The sequence below is a fragment of the Tachypleus tridentatus genome, chromosome 6, assembly GCF_004210375.1.
Source record: "Tachypleus tridentatus isolate NWPU-2018 chromosome 6, ASM421037v1, whole genome shotgun sequence".
NCBI classification, from domain to species: domain Eukaryota; kingdom Metazoa; phylum Arthropoda; class Merostomata; order Xiphosura; family Limulidae; genus Tachypleus; species Tachypleus tridentatus.
The window spans coordinates 164,695,696-164,718,512 of record NC_134830.1 but is presented as its reverse complement, the minus strand read 5'-3'; the positions used below and the strand labels follow the sequence as shown (position 1 = coordinate 164,718,512).

General features: G+C 36.0%; 1 protein-coding gene across 1 annotated transcript in view; it reads left to right on the top strand.

The window, feature by feature from the left end:
• Positions 1-22,817, top strand: part of LOC143254351 (ephrin type-B receptor 1-B-like) — a 105,123-nt gene that overhangs the window by 29,486 nt on the left and 52,820 nt on the right. The window contains 1 exon segment of the mRNA XM_076509404.1: positions 19,451-19,530. Coding sequence (XP_076365519.1) covers positions 19,451-19,530 — 80 coding nt within the window.

Below are 22,817 nucleotides of genomic sequence, written 5' to 3'. Positions count from 1 at the left end.
AATCAACGCTTCACTTTTCACTTAGAATTTCAATTTATTTCTTATCTTTGAAAATACTGTCATACGTCGTTCTTGAGTTCCTGTTAATCTTCCCAGTCTCTGCATCTGGAGGTGTCACACAGTCTTCCAGTGTCTCCAGGAAGACAAGTGATGTCACTTCTGGAGACAAGATGATCTCATTTTCCTGATTGCCAAGTTTATTCGGATAAAACCAACCTGTTTAAACACACTGTAGAAATATTTGCTACAGATTCAGAAACTTCGATGTCGAATCTGTTGACTTTTCTTATTATATTTGATCTAGAAAGGGAAACCAAAGTTTGAGTTTGTCGTTCGATGGTTTGGATTTTGCGAAACGCTATTGGTAAGTAGGTTCTCTCAGATTTATTAATATTACGATCGAAGAATAACCTATTTTATATCTGTTTTGGTAAGAAAGGGAGATGAATATATAATTCTTTATTACTTTAAAAATAGATTTAATTAATTAGATGTATAATTTCTAGTGGTTACCTTAGAAACAACTTTCAGTTTCTGAAATCAAGCACGTAATTAATTAATCATTTCATTGAACAATGCATCATAATAAACAGCAGAAATATAGTTACCAGTGTAGCATATAATAAGCAGTTGGTACAATACACTTAGTTACAGACTAATATTATACACAGAATCATCTACTAATCTGGTAAAACAAAATACACAGTCATCAATGAATTTGATTCGTCTGATTACCTTGACTGTGTCACTTCACTGCTGTGACACATTTATTTGTCTCAAAGTCGATTCCGGACTGGTTTTAATTTTGCTATCGTTAAGTCTGAATTCTGCGTCAAGTCGACCATAATTTTGAATTGACAGGTTTAGACGGAAGACAGCTAGTTTTAATACCATCTATCGACAACTCTTGAACTTTTCATCAACAAGTATTGGAATTGAACACCGCATTGTAACGCCCTCATAAATGAAAGAGCGAGTGCATTTCGTGATGGGGTTCGATCTTGTGGCCCATAAGTTGCAAGTCGAGCGCCACACCCACCAAATCCCATCGGCAGGTTTTAAATGTAATTTTGACGATTTTTGAGGGCTTTCATTTGCAATGCATGCGTAGTTCTCGATATTTTCATGGTATATCCATCAGTTTATAAAACACAGACCCATATACTAAAAGTTAATGTAATAAAGTTATTGTGAATTTGTGAAATATCTTTAGTCAACACTAAATGCTGCTAACAACTATAGGTTGATATAAAGTAAAGATCGCTAGTTTGACGTCAAACGTTCGTGTCGAGCGCCATTAAAAGTTGTTTCCAGGGTCTGGGTCACTAGTTTACACGTTAAATAACACTATGCAACAACATTTTTACTTTTTCTTGTTCCTAGGCAGAATGTGTTATTTCCCAATTGCTTATGCCTAAAGTAAATGAAAAAAAAAAAACACCCTATTTTTCTCTTCAAACTTTGCTTTTGTGATCTGAAAGCGTATAACGAAAACATGATAGGAGACTATATTTGGGGGCTAATACGTGAAAGTGATTTACATTACAGTCGCAAATCTCGAAAAACTACTCACTTCTAAACATTTCCAAACAACGTTAGTATAAATACATGTAAATCGTGATTCATATGTTGTTTTATTCAAACCTTATGTAAATGAAAATGTGCAAATTTGTCCGTTTATACATAGAAAATAGGTTAATTTCTAAAATTCTAAATTTCATTATCCACGTCACAAAAGCAAAGTTTGAAGGGAATAATGGCCATTTTCTTACTTTTACAACAAAAGCAATTAATAAATAACACATACTATCCAGGAACAAAATTTGTGTTACACAGTGTTATCACTTAAAGTAACACAGGAAGGTCATTTTGATGTATGTTGAATTAATTTCGCATACTTTATGTAGAACAAGCTTCACGATTAGAAATAAGTAAGAAAATAAAAATAAAAACATTTTAGTTTCAAAGCATTTTTCACTAATCTGTTTTTTTTCAATACTGTTTTTTGTTTGTTTTTGAATTTCGCGCAAAGCTGTTCAAGGGCTATCTGCACTAGCCGTCCCTAATTTAGCAGTGTAAGACTAGAGGGAAGGCAGCTAGTCATCACCACCTACCGTCAACTCTTGGACTACTCTTTTACCAACGAATAGTGGGATTGACCGTAACTATATAACGCCCCCACGGCTGAATGGACGAGCATGTTTGGTGCGAAGGGGATTCGAACCCACGACCCTCAGATTACGAGTCGAACTCCTTAACCCACATGGCCATAACACTGTTTTTGAAGAACGGTTTGTGTTATTTGAAATGTACATATTGTGTGAAGAAAGTCATACAACCTTCTCTTGTTTGTATGTTGTTAAACACACAGATACACAGCTTTGGCGTTATAAGGTTTCTTCTGAGCCATAGAAGGTTGGTTGTATACAGTTTTCTTTTTTCTAATGGCTTAGACCCTCAGCGACACGACGGAATGTCTGCGTACTTATAACGCTGGAAACCGCGTTTTGATATCAGTGGTGGGCAGAGCACAGATAGCCCATTGCATAAGATCTATACAATTATGAAGTCTCTTCTTTTAACGAAAAAAAAAAGAAGATAAAGATGGAAAAGTCTTGCTATATGTTTTAGGATCATTTTTAATCTACAAAAAAAACTCCCGTCAAGTTTTAGTAACATGTTACTTATTTATAGTGGATTGGGATATTTTAGTAGACGAAGATGGGTATTTTATGAAACTATGATAGTAATAAATAGAGATTAAGGGTGTTTTAATCTATATGAAACCACTTGCAAAAGTATGTTTTATATATATATATATATATTCCCGTTGGAATAAATAAAATAACTAACTGACTGTTTATTGTATTGAGTCGGATGAGTGGCAATAACTGAGGACCCTCTACGAACTCATGAACGCAATAGACCTTGCCATCAGATACGCTTGGCTGAACACTTTCGCGTGGCTTTTATTTCTAGGTTATCAGCCTTAGTGAAAGAGCGTATTGGCGTAAGTTCTGTGAGAAACAGAGACAAGGTGAATCCTCAGTCTGGAAGATCTGTGAACGAAACGTTGCTAATAAATTTTGAAATTATGCACGTTTCTATCGTGAAAAAAACGTTACTGTTACTATCTGCTGTCTTTGTGGTTTTTTTTATGCTGACTATAATATTATGAAACGTAAAAATACAAAAACTGTATGTTCGAGATTTTCTCAAATTGTGTTGTGTTTGTAATACATAAAGTTTCAAGATAAATATTTTATTGACTGCGTTAATTAAACAGGACAATCACGTTTTGTGTGATACTGAGTTTTTTTCTGAAATCCACTTGGTTGTCTGACTGGTCTTTCAGTCTTTGTGACCATTATAAACCGGTTTATTTAACCACATGCGCTATTGTTTTTCACTTTGTTACAGCCACGTGGTACTCAACTCGTCTTTAGAAAAACGCAACGGGTTAAGTGTTAAGTCTTGTTGCCAGGTTAGCTTAGCTTGTAATAATTTAAGGACCGTAAATTCGGTGTCCAAGATTTTGAATTTTTTTTTTTTTTTTTAAATGGTGTTCGAGTACGACTCCTATTTTCCAGAAACAAATTATCTGAAATCCGGTTTTCTGTGAAACCGTGTTCAGTCAAAGAAGCAATTTTCACAAGTAGAAAGGGAAGAGAAAAAAAAAACAAAAAACGTTCTTCAAGCTAAGATTTAATCTCTGTGTAGGACGGTTCCAGCTTGCTAATTTCAAAAAGTCATTCTGCCATTAAAGCTACAAAGAAAGAGAAAAAAATTACTTTTACACTCCGCATGATAATAAAAACATTTTATTTCAGCCAATGTTGTCCCCTTATGGCTTCATCATAGTTAGTCGCACAAGAATCTGTCGAAGCTGTTATGACGAAACGTTGGAATAAAGAAAAATATATTATCAGGAGAGTCATTTTTTTTAATTTCGCGCAAAGCTACTCTAGGGCTATCTGCGCTAGCCGTCCCTAATTTAGCAGTGTAATACTAGAGGGAAGGCAGCTAGTCATCACCACCCACCGTCAACTCTTGGGCTACTCTTTAATAACGAATAGTGGGATTAACCGTTTTCCCAACGAAGAGTGGGACTGACTACACATTATAACGTCTCCGAGGCTGAAATGGCGAACATGTTTGGTGCGACGGGGATTCGAACCCGCGACCCTCAGATTACGAGTCGAACGCCTTAACCTACCTGGCCATGCCGGGCCCGCGCAAAACAAACCGTCCCTAATTTAGCAGTGGAAGATAGCTAGTCATCATCACCAACCGCCAACTGTTGGGCTGCTCTTTTACCAACGAATAGTGGGATTGACCGTCACTTAGCAATGTTAATTATTATTTATCTATTTTATGCTGTTAATTGTTATTTTACTGTTTGATATCCACGTTGCGCTATTGGCTAATGTTCTTTTTCTGCACAACTATACAACTACAAGCTATTTTTAATCCAATATATTTTTATTGGATTATTACTGTTCTCTTAAATGGCTTGCGAAATATTCAATGAATATTTATTTACTTAGTTGAGTGCATTATTTATTATAGACGTATTACAATTATAAAAGTGCCGTTTTATGCTTTTCCGATTTGCATATAACCAGAATAGGTTCAAATAAAATCAGATACTCGAAATATGCTCAGTTAACTTCAAAACATATTTCGAAAAATAACTGAAACATGTGGTTCATTAAGATAAGAGAAAGCTGGGTAATAAAAGTAGAAATTACGCGCCCTCTATCTGTCTTTTATGATTAACTGAAACAGAAGGAATCAGCAGTTTATCTAATCACGTGACTACATAAAACGTGAAATTGTTACTCTGTCTGAATCACGTGATTAGATAAGAACAGGGAGGAAATCTTATCTGCACCACAAGGTTGTTTAAACGCAAAAAAAATAGTCCTTTTTAAACCACGTGGTTAATAAAACAGAATTAATTATTTTAAAGCTCAAGTAACAGCTTCATTAAACAGACAAATGTTAGTATTATAATCTAAGTCATGTGGTTGCTGAAACAAGAGAGGTTAATTTAAAGTGAACCACGTGGTTAACTGAATTAGAAGAAAGCTAGTTTTATCTAAACCACGTGGTTAAACAAAACATGACGTAATTATTTTAGCTGAACGATGTAGTTAATTTAACTGGAGCTAGCTTTATTCAAACCAGATGGTTAGTCAAAAGGAAAGAAATTATCTTAACTGAAATAACTTGGTTAGTTAAATAAAGTGTTTTTTTTTTTACTTATTTGTCAATAAATAGATGAATCGAGGTTGTTTACAACTGATGTATCCTTGACAAGCAAGGATAAAAAAAAAACCTCTACACGATTAGAGTGTGTATAAATTGGTTACAGCTATGAACATAGTCGTTTGGGACAAACTTATCTGATTTATTGGTGACATAAACCCACTTTTTGGTTGACTCGCTGCCTTTTATCAATTCCACATCTCACCATATAAAACTCAACATTCTGATATCAGATATCGAGGAAGGATTTCGTCTGTTTTACTGTTGTTGTCATGGAACCTTTAATTGGAATAACTGTGGATTTAGTAACACCCGTTTCTGACACGTCTACGTTAATATCAAGAAAGGAACTTTGGTTAAAACGCTTTCAATCGTACGAGAATTATGAAGCATGGACAAGTGACATCTTTTAGGAATGTGATAAATAAGTGACTGTTTGAATGGTAAAGCCACCTAGCAGTAAAACATGAAACTTCTGAAGCAACTTACCTGTTTGAACTACTTTTAGAGGAAACTCTCTTGGTAATCCACGATTGTTTGAAGTGGACAGTGTACTGTCAGTATGTGGTTGTTTAAACTGAACAGTATAGCCAGTGTGTAGTGTATTATCTAAAGCCGAAAAATTGTATAATATATGAACGTTCAAACTAAACAGTGTGTAGCTTTTAGTAGTCTGAACAGTGTATAGCTTGTTGGTAATATTTGACTGTTGAAGTTGAACAGTTTTTAATATATGCGTTAGGTTAAAATAGTGTAAAAGAGACCTCCTGTAAGTATTGGAGGTTAAGAAATACAATTGCTTCTGGAAAACATCAACAACGCGCCGCCATTTTGTTGAATCACATTGTCACTTCTAACTTTATCCTAGATATTCAACTTGTAAGAAAAATAAATGATCCGTAGATGGTAGGTTAGCTCAAGAACCTAGAAATTGTCACGCTTTTGTTTGTTTGTATACCATCTGGTATATTTATTTGCTGTTGCTGTATTTGATAAAGCATCATTTTCAAGTTTCTTTGAATTGTTTTTTGGTGTTTCATGGTGCTTGTGATTATCCGAATATAAATGCTTTCGAATTGTATTCGGGTATCACACATTAGTGGTCAAAGTATTTCTCAACGTAGGGGGAACTGCATTCAGTAAACTGCCGGATACAAGGTGAGTAGAAGAATAACATTCAGTTTCAGCAGAAGATGTAACCCGAGATTCACGTGTACTCGTGAAGAAGGGAAGTTAAAATCTGGTATATACTTTGGTTTTCAGAATACCCGATGAGACTGTGACTTGCATAAGACATCGTTGTGAGCACAAACAAGGATTTCACATACATTTTACAATTTCTGAGGGCTCGCCATGGCCAGGTGGTTAAGGCGCTCGACTCGTAATCCGAGGGTCGCGGGTTCAAATCCTCGTCACACCAAATACACTCGCCTTTTCAGCCGTGGGAAAGGTTATAATGTGACGGTCAATCCCACTGTTCGTTGGTAAAAGAGTAGATCAAGAGTTGGCGGTGGGTGGTGGTGACTAGCTGCCTTCCCTCTAATCTTACACTGCAAAATTAGAGACGGCCAGCGCAGATAGCCCTCGTGTAGCATTGCGCGAAATTCAAAACAACCAAACAACTTCTAAGTGTTCTGGAATGTTTGGTATCTGTTTTATAATCTGTCTTTAGAATATAATGAGAAGAGTTTGACTGCTATTTTAAGAATACCATTCTAATAATAATTTTACATGTATTTTAAATGTTCTGAAGTGTTTGGTTTTGGTCTTGTTTTAAATTTCGCGCAAAGCTACACGAGAGATATTTGAGCTAGCCGTCCCTAATTTAGCAGTGTAAGACTAGAGGGAAGACAGCTTGTCATTACCACCCACCGCCAACTCTTGGGCTACTCTTTTACCAACGAAATAGTGGAATTGACCATCACATTTTATACCCCCACAGCTGAAAAAGCGAGCATGTTGGTGCGAATTTTTTGGCATAATCTTTACATATTTACAGTATTGAAAAAAAAAGTTATTTAACCCACTAAAGTGCCGAGTCAAAATGATCCGTTTTTGATCATGAAGATCCATATTTAGTATGGACTAAAGTTCATACGCACTTTACGTCTCTAAAGTACTGCTTTTTTTTTTTTTTTGGTGGGGCTGATTTTAATTCCAGAAGAATGAATACTGGTGTAATATGTATTCTGAATAATTAACAGGTTAGAGTTCTGGTGCCTAATCATGAACATAGATTCATTACTTTACACTTAATTGTATCAAATAATTCGGTGTAGTTACCGAAACGGTGAACCAGAAACAAATGTAACTGCGCATAAACTGTTAAAATAGTTTTTAGCTCGAAGTATACGATTAAAATAGCTTTTGGCTGACTGAGATTGAGGAGTTAAAATAGTTTGACTGGCTCAGATAGAATGATTGGCCAAAGTCGATCGATTACAAATGGTTAAAGTGCTTGAATGGCATAGTTTCATTAAACTTCATATCATAATATCATATTGATAACTCATTTTTAATAGTTATATTTGTCAATACTAAGAGATTATAGGGTGTCCTAACTTTTTCACATGATTGTAGTTTGTTTGCTACTTTGGAATTAAGGTACACAATGGGTTGTCTGTGCTCTGTCCATCACGAGTATCGAAGTCCTGTTTCTAGCATTGTAAGTCCGCAGTGCTGTGCCACCGAGGGGCAGAGAAGAAAGATCTCCTTTTGTAAGTTATTATTCATAAATCCAGTGATAATGAAGAATTTTATGAATCATGCACGACGAGTTGATTTTACTTTTTTCCAGTTTTCTGGAACACATGTTTTGTTTTTACCAAGTTTTCTAAACCACACGTTTTTTACCAAATTTTTTGAAGTACGTATTTCTTTTTACTAACTTTTCTGGAGCTCTTGTTTTTTCCTAGTTTTTTGGAGCACATTTTATTTTACTAAGTTTTCTAGAGCACATATTTTTTACCAAATTTTCTGGAGTACGTATTTATTTTTTTTAAGTTTTCTGGAACACATGTTTTTTACTAATCCTTCTGAAGCACGTATTTTTTACCAATTTTTTTGGAACACGTATTCTTATCAAGTTTCCTGGAACACGTATTTTTTACCAAGTTTCTGGAACACATATTTTTTTACCAAGTTTCCCCATATTTGTTACCAAGTTTCTGGAACACGTATTTTTTTTTTACCATATTTTTCAAGTTTTCTAGAACACGTATTTTTTTCACTAAATTTTCTGTGCCACTAAGTTCCTGCTTCATCGCTTGTCATCTTCTTTATCTAACCTAAGCTACAACAAACATAGTCCTTCTATTGAATATTTTTAACGTGAATTCTGGCAAAGATAATCGAGAGGTAAAACGTGAGTTGGGAAGATAAAAAGGGTCAGTTTAAAAAATTACAGTTAGAATTTTTCTAGTGCATAAAATAAACGTGGTTACAATCAAAGAATAGGCGTCCCTAATTTAGCAGTGTAAGACTAGATGGAAGGCAGCTAGTCATAACCATCCACCGAAAACTCTTGAGCTACCATTTTACCAACGAACAGTGGGACTGACCGTCACATTATAACGCCCCCACAGCTGATAGAGCAAGTATATTTGGTGCGACCGCGATTCGAGCCCGCGACACTCGGATTACGAGTCGAACGGCTTAACCCACCTGGCCATTTGATACATATACTGAGAGTTTGTGATGGTCTGCGTATATATACATAGTACTTGCAAAAAAAAAGAAGTTATTTTATGGCTAATAATTAAGGCCTGATAATATCATATGAATCTGAATATTTTTACATCTACCACTAAGTGTGTATAACTGTGGAAATGTAATGATACAACAGCTCTACCTGTGTTTTAACAGCATGTTGTCAGTCTTTGCTTCCACATTCTTCTTCAGGTCCGCATTCTGTTTATGAGTGTGTCATTTGGGAAAACTTTGTTTGCCAGGCAGAGCAGCATGTGTGCGGGCTCACACCATTAGAAATCAGGTTTCGATACCCGTAATGGGCAGAGCAAAAATAGTCAATTGTGAAGCTTTCTGCTTATTCCCAGACAAACAAATAAATTGTTTGCCACAAAAAATATCTATCTGGATTTTCTAATGCATTCTACAAATTAATTAATAACTGAGCTGTCACGCATTTTCTAATGCATTCTACAAATTAATTAATAACTGAGTTGTCACGCAGCCTGATTTAAATAACAGATCAAGGAGTTGAATTTATGATTTCGTGACGTTGTATATGTTTTAAAGTACTCTTGGGATGGAAACACTCATCAATGTATTTACTCTAGTCTAAATGAAGCCGCACGTGATTATGGTAAACTCGGTTGTAGGAATACGACAGGTCAAGTTGAACGTTTTTAAATCATACAGAGCACCGTTCTTCTTTTCTTCTCTCCTGTTTTACACTACAATTACATCCGTTTTTTTGTGCATTTTTATCGAAAGTAAATCAAAATAGTTAACGTTCACTTTAAATGTGAAGCTAAAAGATTTTAAGGTGAATTGTTACGAACAAGGGCGAATCAACCGAAAAATTCTATTAGGGCATTTGTTTTCACTGTAAATATTCTTATAATTTTAAAGTTTGTTATCACATACTAATTACACGCAAAGAACTTCCGCGTCATTGTAATATAAAAGTTCAAAAATTAATAAATGTATTACAAACGTGCAGATTATTGTAACTTTCGTTAACAACCAGTTGCATTGGCTCAGAGTTAACTTATCTTTGCTTCAAAATGGTCAATCCCCAACGGCTCGGCATGGCCACGTGACTCGTAATCCGAGGGTCGCGGGTTCGAATCCCGGTCGCACCAAACATGCTCGCCCTTTCAGCCGTGAGGGCGTTACATGTGACGGTCAATCCCACTATTCGTTGGTATAAGAGTAGCCTAAGAGTTGGTGGTGATGACTAGCTGCCTTCCCTCTAGTCTTACACTGCTCAATTAGGGACGGCTAGCGCAGATAGCCCCGAGTAGCTTTGCGCGAAATTTAAAAAACAAAGTCAATCCCTATTTTTTGTTTTGCTTTTTATTGAATGCATGTTTTTAGCCACATGTTCCTTAAGAGTGGCCACAACTTCTCGAGTCTTGGAATAAGTCCAAGTGACGATAAAAAAAAAAAAAAAGGTTAACCATCTATCTAATCCGCGAATGGTAAGTTAATTGCACATCAACTTTTAAGTGTTGTTCCCTGGAAAAAAAATCTTATCATAAGTTTTTAATAAAGTATAAGTTATGACGAGAAGTCGGAGGGTTTACTTTTTATCTACAGGGTGGCCCGTAAGTCCATACCCATCCACATTGTGTCTAAACAACGTTATAATACTAATGATGAGTTGAAGGCAGCTGTTAGCGCGGCATTGGAACAATAACCCCTGCTATGTTGAGGAAAATCTCTCACAGAACATGGCGTCGCATAATATTATGCAGCGAGAATGAGGGACAACGTACAGATACACTGGATACATAAGATAGAGATGACAATGTTTAGGTGTTTTCACGACAAACCAGGAAATAAAATTGTACGATATTTTATCCAAAATGTAAGAATTGTGCATCTAGTGTTTTGAAAATGTTTTGGGTGTGATGTATAAAACCTGGAAAGTATTTCTATGACATAAATGAGGCTTAAGGCTTGACTCAGTTCTAAGCCTAACGCTTCACCTTTGCATAACTTCTTTCTTTACGACCAAGAAATTATTATAGGCCTCAGTCCTATCCCCGCCCCTCTTTGTAACTGAGGGTAATTTTCACTAATTACGTATTCAAGAATAAAAGGGCCATTAGGCGGGGCTAACTTGCCAAGGTACCTTCTGATTTGGGAGCTCCAGCGGGGCGGAGAGTTCAAGGTATTTCTGAGGCTACGGTTCGGATGTACTAATAATTTCAAGGCTAAGGACTGCTTCTCAAACTTTATTCTAACCAAGGTTGTAGAAAACTGTAAAACGCCTATTGTATACAGACCAAGGGTATGTTTTAATATTAGGATGTTATAATAATAGTAGACATTTTAAACTTTAGTGTTTCTTTATTTAGGTAACCTTCTGGAGTTATTAATCACGGTATTATATCGACAAGCCTATGATGATAGGTTCTTAAATAAACTATGTTCATTTGAGTTCTTACAAATCTAGTTTTAGTCACGTTTTTGTAATATTTTTGGTTAGTTCACTACGTAATCCGTTTGTTATTCCGTTATATAGAACATCTTTGCAAATTCGAGCCGTGAAGTTAGGTGTCTATCGAATTTAGTTACGTCTTTAAAGATGTATATATATATATATAATATTAATGAATAATAAGTTACTATATGTTTTCATTTTTATATACGTCTATTTATATAATTTCTAAATAACAGTTTTTATATAATGCAACATTACATGTGTTTAAGTACTGTTTTAGACCCGGCACGGCCAGTTGGTTAAGACACTCGACTCGTATTCTGAGGGTCGCGGGTTCCGAATCCCCGTCGCACTAAACATGTTCACCCTTTTAGCCGTTGGTAAAAGATTTGCCCAAACAGTTGGTGGTGATGACTAGCTGCCTTCCTTCTAGTCTAATACCGCAAAATTAAGGACGGTTAGCGCAGGTAACCCTCGTGAAGCTTAACGCGAAATTCAAAAACAAATAAACAAACAAGCAAGTATTGTTTTATCTTTTATAAGTATCTTATGTGTTAGTCTTTTATTTTACATGTATATATATTTAGCTTCTTCTCTGTATTGTAACTCTATTTACGTACATCTATATATTTTATGAGCTACATCTCTAAAGGTGAATCTGCTTCGCCTTCATCACAAGATGCTAAGCCTAAATGTATAACATAATATGCAATATTTCCATTGATAAAATTATCCCTATATAAACAGCATTCCATCAGTTTTTACATATATTTACTGCTGTACACCACAGCAGCTTATTGTGCCATATGCTTACTTCTAAACAATGCTGAAACCTTACTCCACTCTCAAGTAGGGAATATCGGAGGTAATCAACTGACGAAGATTCTTGGGGTTGGAAGAATTCTGATCTCACATGACAGTTAACACCAACCATACCATCACTCTAGACACTGTAACCTATCAACTGCACCACTTGATTTTTTTTTATTATATTTTAGTAGTAATATCTTTTCGTTGTTGATGATGGTTTGTTCCGCAGGGTCAAGAGCTTTAAGTAGCCTTTCAAAATTAACTAGAGCCTTCAAGTTGTCGGTGATCCGATGTAGCGATGCCTTGTGAAGAACATAAGCGCATGGTGTTTGTCGTTAAAGTATGCGTACCGGACATATTCAAGAGAATGTTTAGTCTGTAAAGTGCTGTGTTGAACCAATTTCTCATGCTCTTCGAGAGACTGGAATAGACTGAAGAGCTCAGTTCCAAGTTTATTTACATTCACAAACAGAGAAAAAAAAAAAACGACATACAGCGATAATTACACGTTGAAAAACTGGTGATAGTTTCGGCGAGAAAAATAGATTTAGATATAAATAGAGGGCATAATTTTACTAATATATTCATTCTTTACTACGACATCCTTTTGCCTACTAATTGGAATATAGTTTGGATAATGTATAGCGTCATTGTTACATATCGGAACTAGTTTGAAGAAGATATAGCATCAATGTTCTATATGAAAGTATAATTTGGAGAAGAAATATAGTCATTGTTTTATACTGGAATATACTTTGGATAATATATAGCGTCATTGTTATATATCGGAATTAGTTTGAAGAAGATACAGCATCAATGTTCTATATGAAAGTACAGTTTGGAGAAGAAATATAGTCATTGTTCTATTCTGGAATATAGTTTGAAGAAGCAATGGCGTCCTTGCTCTGTAAGACTTTTATACAAATAACACACTTTGATGCTTTTAACAACTTACTGAAAATTTATCTTTGAATCATGTTCTAGATTTCTCTTAACGCCTCCTTGGTACACGCACTAGATTTCTCCTAACGCCTCCTTGGTTCACGCACTAGATCTCTCCTAACGCCCCCAGCACTCGAGTTTCACTTTCTCCCGTTCATTGCCTTCAACAGCAAGAGAAATGGAGACATATTATTGAAAGCCGTGACCTTCTAATTACGTGAATGAGAGTGACAAGTGTGTAAAAACAGAGCGTGCTGGCGTATTGTCTTCTGAGTCCGTTCCGCTTCACCAGTAACCATGGATGAATGTAAGTGACAGTTTTGGTTTTTGAGTGAAATATTCTAGCACACAGTTTTCTCTTCACACCACAATTGACTATAAATTGGTATGACCGGGACGACAAGACGTGAGTGAGTGCACCACATGTCTGCTCTATTGACAGAGTGTTTCCCTATTGAAACAGCTTCATTCTTCAACGTGAGATTGCTCTTTTCATATTCCTAGCAGCAATCGGCAAACTAAACATTCAGTGACTTGAATGATTCATTCAGGATCAGCAATCAGTGTGACGTGACGTGATGTTTTGTGTACAGTCGAATCTTTCCTAGCCACTCTGTGTTCCTTTTGTGTGTGGAAAAAACCTTTCTCAAAACATGAACTCTTATTCTAAACTCAGTCGAATCTTTCCTTTGTTTAGCATATGTCTACAGTTAAATCTTTCCTATGTTTAGCATACGCGTATTGTCGAATCCTCTGAATAGTCTGTTTGCTCTGTATATTCACATTTTCCTAATTTTTTAGGAGCCATATAATCGGTTCAAGTGTATATACTCAGTGTATTCACATAGCCAAATGTTTTTTTTACAGAATGCATGATCATAAAATGTGTGTGTTTGTGTAAGCAAACCTTCCCTGGTTTTGAAGCTCGCTGTTTATGTAGATTTGCAGTATAATTTTCTTGCTGGAAGATTAACTTTCCGCGATGAGTGGTGTTCCAAAGGGAATGCCATTATGAAGCAAAACCTGTCTGTACCTATCAGTAGTCAGGGTGCTATCAATTTTATGTAGGTAACCGACAGAGTCGGTTGAGATGCAGTGTTAAACGTATGTTTATGTTTTAGTGTATCTGTTGTACATTGACTACAAAACCGCTTATTTTCTCTGCTGTAGAACAAACTGTTGTTGGTCGTAACTAAACAAATCAACTTAGATTTTTCTTTAAATAACAGACGTCTATAGCTTTACTTTGTCCACTACTTTTAGTTCGATGTCATTATAACATATAGTAACATTCACACTTACATGTAAAGCAAGGTTGTTCACAGGACGCAGGAGCAACATTCACACGTATATTTAAAACAAAGTTGTTCTGTCTCATAAAGAACATGCATTGAGATACTTAGCATGACTCTTGGAGAGGTGTCAATCACTTCTATTAAATACTGGCAATATCCTTTTCTGAATATTGCCTGCAGCTCCTGCTGAAACACATATAATGTTACTTCGATTTTATGTAAGGAATAGGGGTGTTCTTAATGCAGCCAAAACTTTGTTTTTTACATATTTGTTATTTGGCATTTCAGCCTTTGGAAGCAACGACTGCATCCATGTTATGACTACTAAGTTCGATTTAATTTGATTTAACTTTATTGGACTTTCGATTTAAACCACAAAACCAATAGGCACAACCGCTTGCAATTGCATATGCTTTAAACTGGCGTGTCACTTGCTGATTGGATAAAGAACAACCAATCATAATACAAACTATGAACTTTTGATGTGAGCTGGTGAAGTTTATCTTACACGATAAAAGATGTGGTATTCACATTTTACAGCTTTTCTTCATTGTTTTCGTAATTATTTTCAATACTGTGTGTGTATACATATATAACTGTATTTTTCATGTCTCTTTATGTAATATATGCATATAGCTAAGCCTTTCTTGTTGTAGAATTTTCATTACATGTCTATTCTATTCCGAAAGTATCGTATTAGTTACAAATATTTCTGAGGATCTGGAGTTTACAGAACAACATTCAACATGTGACGTCATTATGACCAGTGTATGGCTACGTGTTATAAGTAATTGGGTTTGATCGTTTTAGTTTTAGGCTCGAGCCAGTGTGTTCTGTCTTAGTTTGAAATTTCAAATTAAATTACCCCTTCCCTCTCTCTACACAGTAGTACTCTTAAACTATAGGTGGAGCTTTAAAGCACGCGCCTCTCGTGATATCCTAGCAGTGTTAGTGGAATCTCATGGTGTGAGCAGGAGATTAAGTAGACACCTTCGATAGAAACAGTTAAAACATATTCTTAACTCTCGGACTATAATCTAGTTACGTTGTTCTGGTATCTGTCTGTATGGAGTACCCTCTCTGTAAAATTACATCTAAAAGGTACATTTGTTCGCAGTTACGCTCTGAAATTATACATTGTAAAATGATTTGTGTAATGTCAAGTTAAAAGCAAATATGATTATTACTTAATGGTCCCTGAGCGTGACTTTGGCCAAAGGAATGACTGTGTGTGATGTTTATAATAACACTAAGTGTATTTCAGGTAACTTGGAATAACCTATCAGGTTTATGTTTACCACTAACGCTAAGTGTATTTCAGGTAACTTGGAATAACCTATCAGGTTTATGTTTACCACTATTTGTCTTATTTGTTTATTAAAAAAAAACAACAGGAATTGGGGTTTTCAAACTGAAAGGCGACTTAGTCACACGTGGGCTAAGCAGCCAGATCGAAGGTCATAGGTGTAGCCATCTGTAATTTTAGACATCTAAAAACAGGAAGGGAAAACAAACCATCAACATCCGCCGCCAAGAGGGACTTGTACAGGCTTATGAACCAAATATCGTTAGTAAATGTCACTTAATAACGCACACACAGCTGAAAATACGGAGCGTGTACAGCGGTAACACTTCTCGAACCTTTGATCCTCACACCAGTAACCTAGTCATTTTCTATAATAAAGCCAGATTTAAATTCATTGGTTGATACTAAAAACGTGGGTGTCCAAGCACTATTTCTTTGTGATCAGAAATTCGCTATTTATGTCACTGTTTTGAATCCTTTTTATGTTTTGTATTAGATTCGTCACGTAATGTATTCCAGTCAAATGTTTAATATATAGATTCAGTATTTACTCAACGACATACTGCTAAAATTTTCTTTTCTTCCTAATACAATATATTGTGGGCCCCGGCATGGCCAGGTGGTTAAGGCGTTCGACTCGTAATCCGAGGGTCGCGGGTTCGAATCCCCGACGCACCAAACATGTTCGCCATTTCAGTCGTGGGGGCGTTATAATGTGACGGTCAATCCCACTATTCCTTGTTAAAAGAGTATCTCAAGAGTTGGAGGTGGGTGGCAATGACTAGCTGCCTTCCCTCTAATCTTACACTTCTAAATTAGGTACGGCTAGTACAGATAGCCCTCGTGTAGCTTTGCGCGAAACTCAAAAACAAACAAAACAATATATTGTAAATTAAATATACTGTTTGTAACACAACGTGGTGAGGCATGACCCTCCCTGGGCTGTTTTAAATGTAAAACTTTCTCAGTTCTGATTTAAAAATGGTTCAGCGATATAATTTTTGTGATTCATCAGAATGTCATGTTGTCAGATGTTTGAGGTTTTTTTTTGTAATAAATGGTTAATAGAAAATTTATTTTTTATATCCCTCTTAGCCAATCGAATTAAGATTGTTTTAAAACAGCACTACATGTATAAAAATATACATTTATACTGACAGTTACTCCAGATAGTGATTTCGATTTCGTTCATTGCCAGAGGAATCGGTGTTAAAAGTGTTTACCTAACAGGATTTACTCGGAGGAGTTAAATTATTGGTAAAGCCTGAGAAATATTCACGTCCATAAGATGTGATGAAAATTCACGTTGAAGTCCACCTGTGTTCCTTAGTCGTAATGCTAAGGCATAAAAAACAAGTCTTTGGTTTCACCAGCTGGTAAACCTGTCATCATACTACATTTAGGTTTTAGCATCCGGTATTCCTGTGTATTACATGACATGTTTAACTACTAGCATTCAATATTCCCGTGTATTACACATGATCTAAATGTAGACATGAGTCTCAAATGTTATGTATGAAACTTAATACACTGAGTATTTGATAACAATTCATTTAGTCTTTCATAGGTTTTGCTCCGATGTGCTAAGCCTTTGTGCGTTTGTGAATATTATTTTGATTAATGTAGTCTCAAGACGTCTGGTATGGGTATGGATAATATTGTTCTATACTTTATTGTAATTAAAGTGTTAATACCCATACCAGCCGTCTTGAGAAAACATTTTTACTTCAAGTGGGTTTCTCGTCATCACGAATTACTTTCACTTGTTTGATATATGTTTTCATCTGTTTATATAATGTTTTCATATAATTTATCCCTACACTACGAAGACGTTCTTAAATTTGATATTATTGTTTCGTTTATGTAACAATCATAAAGGGATATATTTTAATATTTCAGCAGTGCAGACACATGTTTTTGTTTTCATACAGAGAAATATGAAAACACCGAATTTCTCCATGGCTCTAAATAAATAATGGATATTTTATAACAGTTATTGAACGAGTTGTTATTCAACGTTTTAAACGGCGATCTTAAAGCGAACGGCTTAGGACTAAAACTTTTGTTTACTGATATATTTTCATTGTTTGATATTGCAATATGTGACTTCAACAATGGCTCCTGTTACAAAATGCAACAGATCGTTCGGTGTCGACTCCGTTTAGCTTTCAACAGTAGTTTCTAAGACAAAATTTTAACAAATCGCTATTAGATCATCAAGTATGTTCGACATCTACACCTGCTTCACTGACAAAATATTAATTAATCATTCATTATTAGATCGTCTATTGTCAACTTCACTCAGAGTTAAAACTGGCAACTTCTCATTGTTTATATGAGAGTAAAGAGTGGTGTAATTAACCATACCATGTACGCTTGCTGTAATACGAAGGTTTTTCAGGCTGGTTGGGATACGCCAATGTGAGATGCAATTTATATCAGCTACTTGCTTTGAATAACTACTGTAACGGCGTGAACTGGGTTAAGGCTTATTGATTTTATTCGTGTCACTACATATTAGAATTAGAGTAAAGATTTTTAATATTATATTATGCACGTAATTTAATAACCAAGTTTTATTAATTTTATTTATTTATTTTACTTAAATTAATCTATGCATCAGTTAGAAGAACTAGCGGACAAGCAAACAAGACTTCTCGACCCGGATCAAGTGATCCCAAGTTGAACAGAAGACTAATACAGTGATTATAAGTTTGTTTGTGTGTTTTGAATTTCGCGCAAAGATACATGAGAGCTATCTGCGCTAGCTCTCCTCAATTAAGCAGACTGGAGGGAAAACCACCCACCGCCATCTCTTGAAGTACTCTTTTACCAACGAATGGTTGGATTGGTCATAACATTATAACACCCCCACAGCTGAAAGAAGGAGCATGTTCGGTGGGACGAGGACTCGAACCCGCGACCCAAATATTGCGAGTCGAGAGCCCTAACCACGTGGCGATGCTGGGCACGGAGTTATAAGAAACGTTAAATCGGTGATCGCCTTAATAGGTCTTTGAACTGTATATATAATTAAGATATCATATGGTTCATTGTCCTTGATTTTAGGTCTTTTGAATAACATACTTAGTACGATGGAAAGATTAGAAATGATTATTTCCTCTTGGTCTTCCAAGTTTTCTGAACAACGCACTTATCAACTCTGGGACATAATTAATTTATCCCAACCGTTTAAGTTTTTTAAGCAACTTATTTTCTACATTCGAGTTTATAATTAATCAAAGTCTCCCATATAACTCTTCTGATGAATATGGAGTTGGAGATGATAACTGAATAGTGTCCTCCCCTATAACTCTTCTGAGGAATATGGAGTTGGAGGTGATAATTGATTAGTGTCCTCCCCTATAACTCTTCTGAGGAATATGGAGTTGGAGGTAATAATTGATGTTCTCCATCATAACTCTTCTAAGGAATATGGAGTTGGAGGTAATAATTGATTAGTGTCCTCCATTATAACTCTTCTGAGGAATATGGAGCTGGAGGTAATAATTGATTAGTATCCGCCATTATAACTCTTCTGAGGAATGTGTAGTTGGAGATGATTATTTATTTGCGTCCTCCCCTATAGCTCTTCTGAGGAATATGGAGTTGGTGATGATATATAATTAGTATCTCCCGATTCTGTAATTATTTTAAACAATGTATTTAATTATTTTTGTCTTTTTTTTTCAGTTGTTTTGTTGGATACAACAAAAGAAAGTTCCCTGGACTGGACCAGATACCCTTATGGACCACAAGCTAGAACTCCTGGGGTGAGTAGTGAATTTTTCATGCAAGAGTTAATACGAATAGTTTGTTGTTGTTCTAAAGTTTGTTCTACGTCTCGACTACTTGCTACTTAAGTCCTTCCTCTTAGCATTTTCGAAAGTAAACGAGATGTTAATGGCTATAAGTGACTTTTGTTATTCTCTCATGGATCCTTCAATCTCATACCATTGCAACTGCTTTAAAGACATCAGGCTTACACCTTTGCTTAATAACTGGCATATAACCGTGCACTGCTGTTATCTTACGTATACATTTATGTGTTCCAAACAGTTATTATTACTTGTATTCATTCTTGCGTCATCATTCTGTAGGACGACGTCACAAGTCAGTTACTCATTAGTTTCAGTTTTTGGTTATTTTCTCTTGTTGTTTGTTTCCATTTATAATTGTTGTTTTCATATCGCAGACAATACATATATTTCACCAGATGAGCGTATGTTTCTACGACCATTAAACAAGAAGCACTTTAAATAAAATATCCCGTATGAAATAGCAAAGGTTTATGGCCACGTGGGTTAAGGCGTTCGACTCGTAATCTGAGGGTCGCGGATTCGAATCCCCGTCGCACCAAACATGCTCGCCTTTTCAGCCGTGGGGCGTTATAATGTGTCGGTCAATCCCACTATTCGTTGGTTAAAGAGTATCCCAAGAATTGGCGGTGAGTGGTGATGACTAGCTGCTTTCCCTCTAGCCTTACACTGCAAAATTAGGGACGGCTAGCGCAGAGAGCCCTCGAGTAGTTTTGCGCGAAATTTAAAAACAAAACAAAAAGAAGCAATATATTTATTTGTCAAGTGTACACTTCACTTTCCCAGCCTCCCTGTCTTGCAGTGAAAATAGGGTTACTTCAAAGGTTCCATTATGTGTACACTTCACTTTATTAGTTTTCCGTTAACTCACCGAAAAGTCATTTACATCAAATATTCAGTCAGCCGTATACTTCATTTCGTAACCATCCTTTATCCCATTAAAATGTCAATTACAATGATATATTTTCTTCCAATTGTAACTCCAAAGCAAACAAACTGTACACAGTTGTTGTTCGTGGAGAAAGGGTTGTGTTTATGTTTAATGTCAGGTACCAATTTTTGCCCATCACTACGGTTATATTTATCATCAATGGCTTAGTACGTGCCTTTGATGTAACCGCTAGTGTGCGGGATACTATGTTTTTGAAGATAAACTCAACTTGGCGATCCACGAAAGAAGATATTTACTTAGCGAGGTTAAAGTTCACCCATGAGTTCATTGCGTGTATAATTTCAACGCCAGTTCCGACTGTGTTAATTGTAACATCACACTATTTACAACTAATAATTATATTATACAACCTTCCTTTGACGACAACTAGTATTTAGAGGATTGTTCTACATACGTTTGAAGGTAAGCAATGTTTATGAAAGACGTGAATATTTAAATAGAAAAACAGGATTTGCCATGTCCCTTGTGCCGAATTACAAGTTTGGAAGTGAAGATTGATCAACTTTCAATACATGAATGATGACTTTAATTACAGTTTGTCTACCCCATTTTCTTTCACAAACTTTACAATGAAATCTACAAAGACAAGAAAATACAACCCTACATAATTCACTCGTCCATATTTATTCGATTACCCGAAATTCTTAGCGCTTGGATATAAGCGACGTGGGAATAGGATATTCATTTATTGAGTTCAATTATAGAAAGAATGGTAAAAAAGAGACTTACCTTAACAGTGTATACAACGTACTGTGCTATCAGTTATTACCACAAGCGGGCCCGGCATGGCCAGATGGTTAGGACACTTGTCTCACAATCTGAGGGTCGCGGGTTCGAATCCCCGTCACATCAAACATGCTCGCCCTTTCAGCCATGGGGACGTTATAATGTAACTAATCGTTGATAATAGATTAACCCAAGAATTGGCGGTTGTTGGTGATGACTAGCTGCTTTTCCTCTAGTCTTACCCTGCTAAATTAGGGACGGCTAGCGCAGATAGCCCTCATGCATCTTTGCGCAAAATTTAAAAACAAACATACAAGTCAACAAAAGTTACTCTAAACTGTAATTTCTACCAGGCTAACCTTACTCTTGTGGCCCGGCATGGCCACGTGACTAGGGCGCTCGACTGGTAGTCTGAGGGTCGCGGGTTTGAATCCCCGTCACACCAAACATGTTCGCTCTTTCAGTCGTGGGGGCGTTATAATGTGACGGTCAATACCACGATTCGTTGGTAAAAAAAAGTATCCCAACAGTTGGCGGTGGGTGGTGATGACTAGCTGCCTTCCCTCTAGTCTTACACTGCTAAATTATGGACGGCTAGCGCAGATAGCCCTCGTGTAGTTTTGCGCAAAATTCAAACAAATCAAACCAATCAACCACCACTTAAATATTTCAGTATTTACGTCAGAGTTTTTCTAGTATTTTCATGGACTTCGTTACTCACTATATGTTTAAGTCAGGCTTTGCTATCATTCAGAAACAAGAATTTTTCATATATTTGAAGAATTTGTTGGTTTTTTTTTACTCTACAAAAATTTTATATTTGATTTCAAAACAATCAGATTGCGTGCTTACATTACGAGAAAACCCAAACACAGCTAAATCTGATGCTGATGGTAATTAGAGGTTGTATCCTGGGAGACAGCAGGTGTTACCGTAATTACCACCATAACAACACTTGTCTTGTTTAGGCGGTTCTCCAGGCACATCCCTATGATAGTGGGCGAAACTTGTCGACTACATAAAACTCGAATGATAATTATTTGACAGACTATGATGTAAGTGCTTTTCAGACATTTAGCCTGCACGTGAGGCGTGAGCATGCACGTGAAATGTCTGACGCAGAGATTTTTCAGGCAAACTGTAAAACTGAGCTCTTCTACTGGTTGGAATGAGTTAACCATTACAGTAAAATGGTTTTTACTGGGCAAGGTATCACACAAGTTAAACACACATATCTCGTATATTAAAAAAATAAATATACGTGATCGGTTTGAATGTTTTATTTTTTTTCTATACGTATATATGCGTGCAGTTCTCGAAAATAACGATCACCACATAAAACTACAATGGAGATAATATGACAATGTTCTTGTATATGTTAGATATTACAAACTCCCTTTCGATCTTTCCAATCGAAGTCTGAACACTGTCTGTATTATTACCTATAGGATAAATGTGTGTTGTTTTCATCTGTCTATCAATATATCTTATAGACGCTTCTACACTGACGCTCGCAATCAAAAGTGGCACTTGATATGATGTTTTTAATACCTAATGATATTCG